At 45.9% G+C, this 12,400-nt stretch overlaps 2 protein-coding genes across 5 annotated transcripts; both read right to left on the bottom strand.

Moving 5' to 3' along the window:
- Window positions 1-333: 333 nt before the first annotated feature.
- LOC106751129 (sorting nexin-29) lies at window positions 334-6,299 on the bottom strand. 3 transcript variants are annotated; one of them, XM_014631924.1, is made up of 12 exons: window positions 6,013-6,299; window positions 4,861-5,111; window positions 4,258-4,559; window positions 4,048-4,173; window positions 3,251-3,500; window positions 3,038-3,167; window positions 2,673-2,914; window positions 1,908-2,123; window positions 1,678-1,834; window positions 1,150-1,290; window positions 923-1,062; window positions 334-745 (listed from the first exon to the last, which is right to left on the bottom strand). In XM_014631924.1, the coding sequence occupies exons 1-12, from the start codon at window positions 6,013-6,015 to the stop codon at window positions 661-663; spliced, it is 2,043 nt and encodes a 680-aa protein (XP_014487410.1). In that variant the 5' UTR covers window positions 6,016-6,299; the 3' UTR covers window positions 334-660. The 3 variants fall into 3 exon arrangements, 2 of the variants coding, with proteins under 2 accessions (XP_014487410.1, XP_014487411.1); XM_014631925.1 differs by lacking the exon at window positions 6,013-6,299 and adding an exon at window positions 5,566-5,672; XR_001375013.1 differs by having other exon boundaries at window positions 654-745; window positions 844-1,062.
- Window positions 6,300-6,588: 289 nt separating this feature from the next.
- On the bottom strand, window positions 6,589-11,273 carry LOC106751128 (wolframin). Of its 2 annotated transcripts, none has more exons than XM_014631922.1 (6): window positions 10,843-10,996; window positions 10,516-10,620; window positions 10,200-10,416; window positions 9,886-10,109; window positions 8,604-9,802; window positions 6,589-8,531 (listed from the first exon to the last, which is right to left on the bottom strand). In XM_014631922.1, exons 1-6 carry the CDS (start codon window positions 10,847-10,849, stop codon window positions 7,740-7,742), a joined length of 2,544 nt encoding a protein of 847 aa, XP_014487408.1. In that variant the 5' UTR covers window positions 10,850-10,996; the 3' UTR covers window positions 6,589-7,739. The 2 variants fall into 2 exon arrangements, with proteins under 2 accessions (XP_014487408.1, XP_014487407.1); XM_014631921.1 differs by lacking the exon at window positions 10,843-10,996 and adding an exon at window positions 11,104-11,273 and having other exon boundaries at window positions 6,590-8,531.
- Window positions 11,274-12,400: the final 1,127 nt, after the last annotated feature.

The following is a 12,400-nucleotide window of genomic DNA, read 5'->3' as shown; positions in this document are numbered from 1 at the left end:
CCTTTATTTTTGTCATAAGGGATAAATGGAAAAAAAAGTGTACCTTTTTATATTACTATTAAGGCGCCTTACGTATAAATAAACTTTATAGAAAACGGGAGTCTCTCTCGCCTGGATATGCAAGGATTCACCTCCACCACGTCCTCGGTTGAGCGTATCGAAACTCGTTACTCGTATTAATCTCGATCGATTCCGCTTCGTCCTCCGTTAAAATTATCAGTCTCACTTATGTGGATTCTCGCTTCGCACTGGTCAACCTTTTCAAGCCACTTCCTCCTCAATTCAACCGGACGGGATATGTCAGGCCGGGGATAATAAAGTCTCTTGCGATGGTGAAACGTTAAAAACCATGAGCTATTATTTTCATAAAAAAGGAAATAGAACCAATTTTTATAATTGTCTATACGCTACATATTAACGTCCACACGCATACACATGCCGGTGTCATACAGGTGTCGCACACACGCGTGTGTATGGGTGTACTTTTATATACATTATAAACGCATGCAGTGGAGCGCGTGCGCGCGCCCTTCTCTTGAATCGTCAACAATACCGCCGCATGTAACAAGATTCTTCGTTTTCGAGAGAGGTAATTAAATAATTAAGGTGTCTTTCTTCCTTTCCACGTATGTACAAATTGTCTATAAAAAATTGTCATGATTATAAACCCATGTATTGAGGGGAGGAAGAGAAAGTACTTCTTGCGGAATTATTTTTCCTCGACTCCTCGGCATTGGGGCTATCGCTGAAAACGAAAATCAACCACGGTGATATCTTGGCGTGTCGGGCGACGTATATGTAAGAAAAGATGATTCCTATTCTCTCATGGCGGAATATACTAACAATGTCAATGTCTGCTTTCAGGTGTCCGTAGATCGTGTGACCGAATCGTTCACCTTTGATCTCCGCGCGGTACACTTACCCGAAGAAAGGCATCAGGGACACGAGGGTCTGCCTGCTCGGCCTGCACGAGAACGCGGGGGAACATTGCGCCACCCGGCCGACGACCCGCCGCAACCACTGCTGCAGCTTTTGCCGTCTGTCCTCGACGAACTTCGCGTCCTGAAGGCGTCAATGATCATTACAGACGTTTGCAACATTATGCTGCATAAAACGCGCCGGTAAGGTCATCCCGATCGGATAACTCACCTTATTTCCTATTGTTTTCTTTGGCGGAAATTCGAAAGTAGTAACGATAGCATCGTGTTTCTTCAGCTCTCGGTAGAGAGCGTAAAATTGAGCGTACCGTCGGTAAATGTTCCACTCGGTATCCCTTATGCGTACGTAAATCTGCATTCAACAAAGTGGGAACACACATGACAAAAATCGGCCCCGGTGGTCCGGTGGAAGCCTCACAATGAGGAGACGCTAAGTATTACACGGAAAAAAGAAAAGGATTCCGTTGGTGTAACTGAATCGATTGTAGGAGCAGAAATATCCCCGTAGGCTTCTATTTAGTCAACCGAGTTTCAACGCAGCCGAATATTCTCAGTCGCAGTAACGAAGGTATCGTTTCTCGTCACACCGAATTTTCCCTCTGCTCTCTGTTTAACTGAGTTTTTTTTCCATGTAGGTGTGTGCAAAAGTCTAATCTTTCTCCGCAAGTTTTCTCGTTTCACTTCCATGTGACGAAAGATTTTCAACTTGTGCACACATCCGATAAGAGCATAAGCGTACTTGATACACGTGATGAATATCGGATGGCTGTCCCGTGAGAAATGCCGACGGAATCCATATGTGAATGAGACAGGGTGGCTCCGAAGGCAAGTCGTCCTCGTTCAACGGGCCTCGCAAGCATTCCAGTTCCGCCTGCAGCATCTTCACTAACCTGTCCCTGACAGACGAGACGCAAGAGGGGTGAGCGGAAAGGAACGATCGTTCACACGGTAACTTCGCGCTACTCGTACCTGCTTGTCAGCTGCAACGTCAACCTAGCGTTGAATTCCATCAGTTCGGCGTGCATGTCCGCGACCTGTATCAACTTCTCTTCGTATTGCCGCGCCTCGTTGTGATAATCCAACGACGGGTCCTCCTCGGACATAGTGGTGGAATCGGAGTCCCTCCGCAACATCTGGACAGCGGTGACGTATTTGCGCAACTGTTGCCGCAAGAGTTCGTTCTCCCTGTGATCGGAAGTGAGTGTCGAGCCGTTTACAAATTGTCCCACCGCTCGATAATATTATAATAATATTACTTTTCGATGAATAATAATGATATTTAGTCGTCTTAATTTTTTTTTTTAGATAGATATCTTTTAAACTTCTTTTTTAAAAAGCCTTTTAGAAGTTTTTGTTGTCTAGGTCTGTATTATATTTAGTGCTGTATCTCTATATGAAAGAGTGAAAAAGAGTAAAAAATTGTTATATGCAAGTTATTTCTTTCACGAATGACGATATATAAATGGACATTTTCCTGAAAGTTCTTATATATTAAAACTATTCACGAATAGCGGTTCACTGAGTGTTCGATGTGAGCGGTTTTGATACTGAATGTACACCCAATAATTGCACCAATAACTCAAGTATCAGTTTCAATCGGTAATATTATCGAATCAAGAAGATTCATTCCAACGGCGCCACTTCTATCGATACAGCAGCACCTTTTTCCGCGTACGATTTTCATTTGTTCACGATTATATCTTTTCTCTCAGACATCTCTAGACCGGTCATTACCTGTTTAATGTTTGCAACTGCAACTCGTGCCTTTCTAAATAATGCTGATGTTGCCTCTGGAAGCGGGCCAGTTGTAATCTGCTCGTTATGGCGTCTTCCCTGGCTTGCTCCAGCACTTCCGTCATAGCTAAAAGCCTCACGCGTAAGGTATCTATATCTAAATTCTCCGGGTCCACGTGGAAGTCCAAGCCGACTAACGGCTCCGTGGCCTCCATCGCCGCTTCCGTCACTTCCGACGAATCCTGCGCGCGAAAACGCATTTCGCAAGGAAATTCTCGGAACTCGGAAACTCGGTTCGTTTCGAAAACAAAGGAAAGTAAAACACGCCAATCGCAAATTTAGGAGCAATTACGGTGCAAACTCACGTCCAAGTAATTTGGCAGAGTGACTAACATATCGTCCAACGTTTGATCAAGCGGTGACACAGGTACAAGGCCGCCCAAGTTTCCAGCATCCGTCACGGGGGTTAAAATCTTCTCCTCCTCGAAAGACTCGCTGCCAACGTCAGAACGGGTTTTATGAGAAGAGCACATCTCACGAATGATCGTTACGTAGTCATCATCGTGAAAGGTGCTTACCATTGTTCCCATTCGGGGAACTTCGTATTGTCTACCGTGTTATCATTGGAGTCGAGTTGAGGCTCAGAAACTTGGTCCAAGCAAGGAGAGATAGAGTCCTTAGTCGACGTCGCAGTGGGAGAACTCAGGCACGTCGCAGGAGCGCTCATCGAAGTCGTGGTCTCCTTCCGCTCATCCCTCCCCTCGTCATCGTCGAAGGAGATTATGTGGACCGGTACTTTCTTTTTTTCGTGTTGAGACGTGGGAGGTCCTGTTTCGATGGATCATACAATCTTGGCTCGTTGAACAATTCGAGAAAACCTTCGGAATTTCTCTCGTTGCGCGACAAGTAGATCGTATTTCTACTGGATATCGCTTAAAATCAATTCGTTTTCCAGGAAGAGACTCGAAGAACCGATCTCTCTGGATGTAAGCACTTTGACTCCCGATAAAAATTGTCTCGGTGACTTGGCATTTTTCAATGAACGATCTGTGTTATCTGAAAAGATAACTTCGTCACATCGACGAAGTAATACTAAAGACCTTCACATCCTGAGTCTTCATATCAAATCTTCTCAAAGAGGAAAAGCGGCCGGAGCGGCCGGAGGTAATCGAAGAAAGATACCATAATATTTAGTCACCCGACACAGAGCATAATGAGAACAAATTTTATAATTTACGGTTATTCTCTAGATGTTTTTTATCGATATATACACAGACGTACAACGAAGTATATTAAATATTATTAATGATTGTTCAGTGCCTTTAAATTTTTCATGGTCTTTAGTATTGCCTCGACTCAGACTCAGTTATTTCACCTGGGATCAACGCGGGGATAACCGGCTCCGACTGCACGGCCCTGCTTCTGTCCATTCCCTTCGCTTTCAGGCAGTCGTCGAGTTCCTCGTTGTCTATCCTTATCGCGAATAAAATTGTACCGAGGCCTACGAGAGAGTCAACGTGTTAATTTACCTCGTGATAAAGAATCGAACACCACGGCCGCACCAACACTCAAATAGCGCAAATACCTGCTGCTACGTTCGGCAACACCGAGCTCTTCTCTTGATCGAGCAAGAAGGCCCATTCCTCGTAGAAGGGCGACAGTGTGCCGGGGTCTATGATAGCGTGCAAATGCCGCTCCAGGGACTTCTCGTTCAAGACCGCTCTCAGCCACGCTCGGCCGCGGCCGTAATCCGTGTGCACCTTCCGCAACACGCTGAAGCGTTCCTGCTCGTGCCAGGTGAGCTGCTCCTTTATGCACGGCCAGAACGCCGCATAGGCAGCGCTACCAGGCTTCGCGTTACCGCCGGAGACCAGGTCCGACACGTGTCTGTGAAGCAAACGTGCGACGATTCCTCTTTAGTGACCGCTCTTCTATCTAGCGTTGTTTCACAACTTCGAGCAGACGCAATTTTTATCATCACACGCGCGCTCGTGTCGGAAATTTATCAGCAGACCACAGTCATTTAGACATTTATCATTTCGTTCCGTGAGTCATGTCTTGGATAAACGGTGGTACGGTCTGTTTCATGACCTTGCATTCGCCATGTGACAGGGCGGGAAATCGTAGAAGGGAGATGATTACGACGACGGGCGTCAAACACAGCGTCGCGCAATGCGGCGGACATTACCTGAACGCCGAGTTGATCTTCTCTATGCAATTCGTCTTGATCCCATGGCAGAATATCAACTCGAATATGTGGCAGAGCTGAGCCACACACGTTTCGGACTCGGTGGCTAGTTCCGCGCGTCCTCCGAACCGGACATGGCAGTTTTTCGCTGCGGCCAACAGCTCCTCCAGCAGCTTCTGCTTCTCGCTCACGTGATCGTTATCCGTCACATTGTGTGTACTCGGCACTATGGCTGACATTATACGCAGAGCCTGCAATATAAATAACAGGTTTCAGAAAAGGATTTTACACACGTGTTACATAACACTTGTAACGTTTACAATCATTGTTGTTTACCAATGACACACGCACAGTCCGAATCTAAACAACAAATGCTGGATACTGTTCTAACATGCATTATTCGGCTCACATATAATCATCTCTTATGTAACATTTGTAACATTTACAATCACCGCAATCATCTTTTATCACACAGTCGGAATTTGAACAACAAATACCGGATACATGTTTTGGCACGCGTTATTCAGTTCATACATAATTGTGCTTCTAAACGATTTTATCCGGTAACTTCGAATCATCGAAGAGCTCAACTTGAAATTACATCGCAAAATCAGCGATATTTTTTCCTCGACTTCAAGCTTTTTTTGAGAAGTCTCGCGGATATAACGTTCGACTGAATGATCGTCACAAAGCGCGCCCACTCACACACAGTAGCAATTAAAATAATTGACAGGCGATGAAGCGCAGTCCCGGGAAAACACAGCGCGTCAAGTCTGCATATTCCTCGCCAATTATCCGATTTTCGGGGAACCCGTGCCCGCCTCTCCTCGCGACGCACGATCATCGACGGATTTACGCGCTTCGTAACAACGGCTGCATAAAAACGTGTCCGCGCAGCGAGGAGGAGGAAGCTCACGGGACGGCGAGTTTAACGAAAACAACAACGGCGCTGGCGGGCGATGCGTCCGCGATGGGTTATTGCGAATTTCTCCCGGATGCAGTTTTAATATCGCGAAACGGGCGAAACGGGGTTACGGTTGGTGTTTAAACGGCATTGACTCTGTCGCATCGCTGCCTGCATTTGACGACGCTGGCGCGCGCGAACAACAAAGGAATCGGACGCGCAACGAGACGCAGCGCGTACATACGTACCATTTAAGCGGCGGGCTGACGATCGCTGAGTCTTGGATTGCGTTCTCAGAGGTTGCCAACGCTCATCGCGAGCTGCACGACGGGAGGATAACGACGTACGCGCGGCGCACACGCGAGGAGCGGATGTCGTCAACTGCCGAGACGCGCGATGGGCCTAACGCAGCGTCGTAACGTCATGACACTCAGCGGCCGAGTGACGTCCGCTCGGTGTCACGAGAGAGTGATCACAAGAGTGGTAGGAACAACTCCAAACGCCCCGGGCACCGATCGTCCTCATCGTACGCCACTCGTAAGCGACTGAGGCGACGACGGCGGCGGCTTACCGCCGCTTTCCGGGAACTGCGATTGTCAGCGTCAGCGGACGCGCGCAGTCGCGTAGTCACGCGCGGAAACGAGTTGATTGGATTTGCGCGGTGGATCGTGCGCGACGAAGGATCCCGGCGAAGCGTAAGGTCAAAGGCGAAGGTAAGGTTTCCCTTTCCTTCTCTGCTTCTCGAGGATCACCTCGTATTCTAATCTGAAGGAAATATAAAATATATGTAATATATATATATATATATATATATATAATATGATATATGTATGTATATATAAAATATATATTAGCTTTAGACTCTGCGCACAATAGAACATATATTAAGAATAAGAATAAATATTAAGTAGAAGGAATAAGGATTAGGAATTATTTTTACACAACGGGATTTGGTTTGGGTATCGACTACGTAATTTTTCCCCTAGGAAGCATGAAAAACGAAGTGTTTTCAAGTTGGAAAATTTACACTTTTCGTGAATTCAGGCGAAGATTCATGATCAACACTTAGATGGTCATAAATATTCTCCTGTGGTGTGAACTCGTAAAAAGTATAAATTTTCTAATTTGAAAATGTTTCACTTTTCGTTTCCGTCCTAGGAGAGAAGTTACACACGATCGATACCGTGAAGTGGAAGTAACTAGATTTCAAACAGTTGAAGTCCTAGTTACTTGTGCTTAAAGGTGCCTTTTCATAATGATGCTCATATTTAGCGTCAAAAGAGTATATCAATCTTAAAATATATGCGATACTCTGAGAAGCGGATTCCGACTTGTTTATGAGAGCCTAATACATATAATGTACTGCCTGAGGCGTCGGTAACATCGAAACACTTGCACTATTTTCTACTTTCATATTTTTTCGATTTCTGACACGCATATCAGAACACCGAGGAAATGCCGCTCTGCGTACTTCACGTAACTGACGTAATAGTCATTTCATTCAGTTTGAATTATACTACACGCATTATTGCGCAGCATGTTTATGGCATCGTAATATGTAAAACGATAATCCATTACAATAAAACGATCACGTCACGTTACATTGTCGCTTAAACGCATGTAAATCTATCAATAGATCATATAATAATACTAACAATAGATTTGTATGCGTTTCAATGTTGAAATGTCTTTTGAGATAAATATGTTGCAGCTCATAATTCATCGATTCGTCGTGTTCTAAAATTAAATTTCCTTGGTACATTATTCACACGAATCTTTCGCAATTTCCCCTTTTCCCGGTTTATAATTTAATCTAAATCGTCTCACGAGCAGAATACTCTTATCTTCAATCAAATTATGTCCATGTAATGTTGAATCAATCGAAGTAATAATGTAATATCGAAATCGTTTTCGTCGTACAGTTAAGTCTAAGAAGTTAGAGAGATCTAAGGGATTTCAGTCATGTGGAACACGATCACTTGAACATCACGATCGGATTCAACAAAAAGTTCAGTACAGTCTTTATGCTGAGACAAAGATCCCCGATGATAGAGCTTAAAGTTATGCGATACTTGTAACGCTTGCAGGATTTCAAGTCAAGGGAGTTGCACGCGAGGCATCCAATCTCCTCCAGATCGATGTGCGGCTCGGAGCCACCGAGAAGAGACTCTCTCTCTAAACCGTTGTTCAGAAGCGTGCCGGAAAACCAGATCTTGTCACCCGGATATATGTTCAGGCTGAAATTAGCGAAGGAATGGTCCGCGACGAGAAATATTTCCGTGGTGCTTCCCCACATGCCGTTTTTCATCTTGACGGATATCTCGAATTCGTACTGATCCCAGGCCGTGAAGTGGCACTTGGCCCTCCTCCTTTGGATGCCCGTGAAGTGTCTGCAATGCTTCCTACGTATCTCGTCGCCCGAATTACAGTTCTCTTGGTAAGCCTCCCCGTACATGCAACTGAGTATCGCGCGGATATTGTCGGGCAGCGGATTCAGTACGAGCGCGATGTTGTTCTTGATCGACTTCAGCCTGATATTCGTCACGTAACCCTCCCACGAGACTGGTATGCCTTCCAATTGTGCGCACTGCACCTGCACCTGAGCCTTCGACGACAGCTCTTCCCACGCGGGCTGATGACAGTAATTCTGATATTGATCCCACGTCAAGGTGGGAGCAATCTCGTACGGTACCACCTCGGCTTCCTGCTTATATTCCATTATCATCGGCCACGATAAGAATGCCGCAGCGCCAACGCCGAGAGTAATCTATAAAAGTTGCTCGTATGAATTTGGCGGCAAGGGGAAAAATAAAAGAGGATTACTGGAGAAATAGCGTACCTGAATGAGCGTGATGATCCAATTAAATCTCAGCGTCCTGGTCCTCCTGAGGTACCACGAAGTCAGAAACGGCATTCCCCCGAGTACGGTGGTGACGACTATCCTCATAGCCAAGTCATTCTCCGACAGATACTTGGCAGCGGCTACGATCGGCAGGATGACCGAAGCAATGCCGGCGATTGGAAGGAACAGTACCATGCCAACCAACGCCAGAGCGCCCCGGATCAGACCGTACCACGTTGCGCCCTGAGAACTGAAGATCGCTATCTGCCACCAGCTTAAGGTGACGCAGTGCGGTATCAGAGTGCGATACGTGCCACGCCAGCTGTCCCTCGCGGCCATCTTCGCGAAGACCGCCGGTATCAGGAGATAAAACACGGCGCGGAAGTTCAGGCAGAACTCGATGCCGTTGCCGACGACGTAGGAAGCGAACGTCGGCACTCTGATGTCCAAGAATCGCCAGCCCTGCGCCACTACCACGTCCATCTCGTAGGGATACTTGGCGAGCACGTGCACGCCGAAGCTGAAGAGAGCCAAGAAGTCGGGGAACCTCGACGAGTTCTTCCACATGAAGTTGAAGAGGGTGATGAGGGTGAACGTGACCGCGATTATCGTGAACTCGGACTGCGGGGTCCACTGGTGTGCTATCAGAGGGTAGATCATCAGGTTCAATAGCAATGCGAGGAAAAAGTGGCCGTACGGCTTCAGATTGTTGCGGCAGAATTGGTACTCGGCCTCTTCGGGATTCAGATTGCCGCCCGAGTAACTCAGGAAGAGGCCCGACCACACGCGGAAGTCGTTGAACTCGCGTTTCCGCTGGAGCATTTGGAAAGTGGCCACTACCATGATCACGAACGAGAGATAGTAGAGAGCCATCGGTATAAAAAGGATCAGGCTCTCCGTGCCGAATAATGAGTACAACAGGAGCAACAGGAGAATGTGTAGATTCGATGTGAAGAGCAACTTTCTGACGGACGTCCCTCTTCGACCCAACGTCTCGATCAGCCAGCTGTAGAAGCGCTTCAGCGACGCGAGCGGATGTATGAACGGTCTCTGCAGCAGCGGTATCGTGTCAAGCTCGGAAGGATCAACCATGCACAGAACGCGCGACACCACTGGAAGCATTCCGCGCGCATAGCTCGCCGCTGCGGACACCAGAGCAGCCTCTGTGATTTTCTCGCCCTGATGATCCGTCCAACCTGCGATCGTATGTACCGAATACGTGAACAAGTGAACGTTATATGCCACAGAAATTCCACAAAAGAACCCCCCCCCCTCTCACCATGAATATCGTTCACCCGATCTTCGTCTCTCGTAGGTGAGGAATCTTCGGGAAGCCCGTTTCTGGGGAAGCAATCGTTATCATCGTCCAGTCCCTTTTGCGACGAGTTCGTGGAGACGTTATTTGAGTGGGAGCAATCAGCGCTGTTGATCGATGGAGACGCTAAACTCCTCATGCGTCTCTGCAATTGCTCCGTCGTGATGAAGTCCTCACCATTTGACAAACTAATTAATGCAAAATCCAGTTTTACGTTCGATATATACGTGCAGAGTGTGCTTCTTTATTTGTCTAATATCGAATTATGTGTCCTCTACCTTGTAAACATCTCTCTGGCTGCCCTTCTAGCCAGTTTCTCATCTTGCGTCATATCCAAACAATTCTTCACATCATAATAGTTGTGTTCTGTAATGCCACGACCTGTAGCCAAACATTTCCTGAGAATATCGGTGGCTTCTAGATTTCCTTGCTCCGAGGCTTTCGTCAGCCAATAAACACCTAGTTTAGCATTCTCCTCCTTATCAATATCATGCTCTAAAAATACAATAAATTACACAGTAGTAGAATAGAACATAGAATGATATAGAAAGAAATGTGACTGATGAAATATATATATATATATATATAGTTTACCACATCGTTCCTCCAACAATTGCTTGGCCAAAACCACTTGGGATTCTGGACAGCCATCCTCTGCCAGCTGAGAACGTAACCGTCTGAGGGAACTCCTGGGCCCATCTGTCAAAGGGGATTCAGTTTATTATTCGAAATTAATCATAATTTCTTCTCTCATCACTTATCACTAAATAAGCATTGTTTCTACTACAAATCAGGTAAACTACGACTGTGCTGATCTTATTCAATTCATGGTATATTGATCACGTAAGTGGATATTTTACAACTTGATGTTATTGAGGCACAATTTGGAATCAATTATCATCTATCATCGATTTATCTAACCAAACATCGCGTGACGATGGAGCTCTCTGGTGTATGCCTGATCAATTCTCACTCGACAATCAGCGTTCTTATGTTCGTTCGTTCTTTTGTTTATTCGCGGATGATTTGATACAGGAAACGAATACCACACCGTCTTATGTCGCGCGCGCTTAATTACAGGTCACGTGCGCTTCACGCGCTTAAACAGCCCTTCCGCGCTCAAAACTCCCCTGTGTTGCTTTTTTATGCTCGAACTACATCACAGGTCAAAGAGGTGATTACCGTGTAGCGTCCACTGTTTTCTACCGGACCTACTGGACAGCGGCACTATACCGGCCATGACGCTCGGCGTGAGGAGCTACGTTCAAGACTCGCCCGCACGAATTCCCGCACGTCCGTCTTTTACGCGATCAAAACGAAACGTCAAAAGTCACAACACCTGCACGCCTCGATCCAGGCGATCCTGTTGAATAGCTAGTGCGTGGGTAATCCACGGCAATGCGCGACGCGCATGCGCGTCCCTGTCCGTAACCGCCGTAGCGAGTTCGTCGGATTAGGTTAGTCTGTAAACAAACTTCGGACGCGCCAGTGCTCGAAAGTTGAATCGCATTTTCGGGAATCTCGGATCCAGGTGGAACGGAAAGTGACGTCGAAGTGATGAGAAAATCGAGAAGTGAGTCTTGTGTGGTCACTTCCTTATCATTTTGGCGCCATCGTCTTTCCCATTTTCTGTTCCATCCGAGTCCGATCCTTTCACCGTCATCGGTCTAGTTTCCGCCATCAATCCGGTTTCACTTCGCGCCTAATGCGGTGTACAACCGAATTTAAATCGGCGAGAATGCGACTAAATCATCTTCACTATTAGCTTCACTTCCAATGAAAATATTACATTCGCCACGCACCGAAGTAAAACGGGATTGCAGGTAATTGAGCCATCGAGACCTACGCATCTCATCGCGGCGCTTTGGAACGTTGCTTCTGGTTACTACATTATTTTTTAAATAATACCGTGATTATGTTCTATCGCAAATGAGTGGGAAATGTTGAAGATTTCAAACATACTATGGAAGAAATCCAGGTAGAACGGAAAATGACGAAAAAATGATCGAAACATTTTTCATATTTGTCAAGGATCGGTGAATTTTTAGAATCGTTTCCTCGTCATTTCGACGCCATTATGATTTTCTGTTTTACTGGGAAAAAGGGCGGGAATTACATATTTTATCTGAATGCACGACAATCAGACTAAAAATCATGACCAAGGGCTTCGTGTCTATTGTGTATACTAAAGTTTCACTTCATTCTTATTCTAAATCTTCGCTTCGCCTTACAGGTATCTGTTATGAGCGATGTGAATCGAACTAACATGGTAGCTAATGGGAAATCAACGACCGTTAATTAATTAAGGTATGTGCTTTCGAAAGTCTTAATGACCGAGCAACGATAATTTAGTTCGGTGAATAATTTGTGTTTCTCGCACACGAATACATTTATCTTTTCTCTACTACATTCACTAGAGAAAATACAAGAATGCTTTATGAGCAAGTAGATTAAAGACAAGACTGGTCGTGTAAATCAA

This window comes from Dinoponera quadriceps, unplaced genomic scaffold (assembly GCF_001313825.1).
Source record: "Dinoponera quadriceps isolate SergipeBrazil2010 unplaced genomic scaffold, ASM131382v1 scaffold6118, whole genome shotgun sequence".
NCBI lineage: Eukaryota > Metazoa > Arthropoda > Insecta > Hymenoptera > Formicidae > Dinoponera > Dinoponera quadriceps.
The sequence above is the reverse complement of the archived record's forward strand: the minus strand, read 5'-3'. Positions and strand labels throughout refer to the sequence as shown.

What these genes read in the sequence shown, in the direction of transcription:
- LOC106751129 (XM_014631924.1), bottom strand. An exon ending in AAGATCAACTCGGCGTTCAG is followed by an intron (nt 4,560 to 4,860) that starts GTAATGTCCGCC and finishes TTTGCTTCACAG; the next exon opens with ACACGTGTCGGACCTGGTCT. An exon ending in CTCTGCCAAATTACTTGGAC is followed by an intron (nt 2,915 to 3,037) that starts GTGAGTTTGCAC and finishes TTTCGCGCGCAG; the next exon opens with GATTCGTCGGAAGTGACGGA.
- LOC106751128 (XM_014631921.1), bottom strand. Translation starts at nt 11,161, where the DNA reads ATGGCCGGTATAGTGCCGCTGTCCAGTAGGTCCGGTAGAAAACAGTGG. An exon ending in TCGGGTGAACGATATTCATG is followed by an intron (nt 9,803 to 9,885) that starts GTGAGAGGGGGG and finishes ATACGATCGCAG; the next exon opens with GTTGGACGGATCATCAGGGC. An exon ending in GGATCATCACGCTCATTCAG is followed by an intron (nt 8,532 to 8,603) that starts GTACGCTATTTC and finishes CAACTTTTATAG; the next exon opens with ATTACTCTCGGCGTTGGCGC.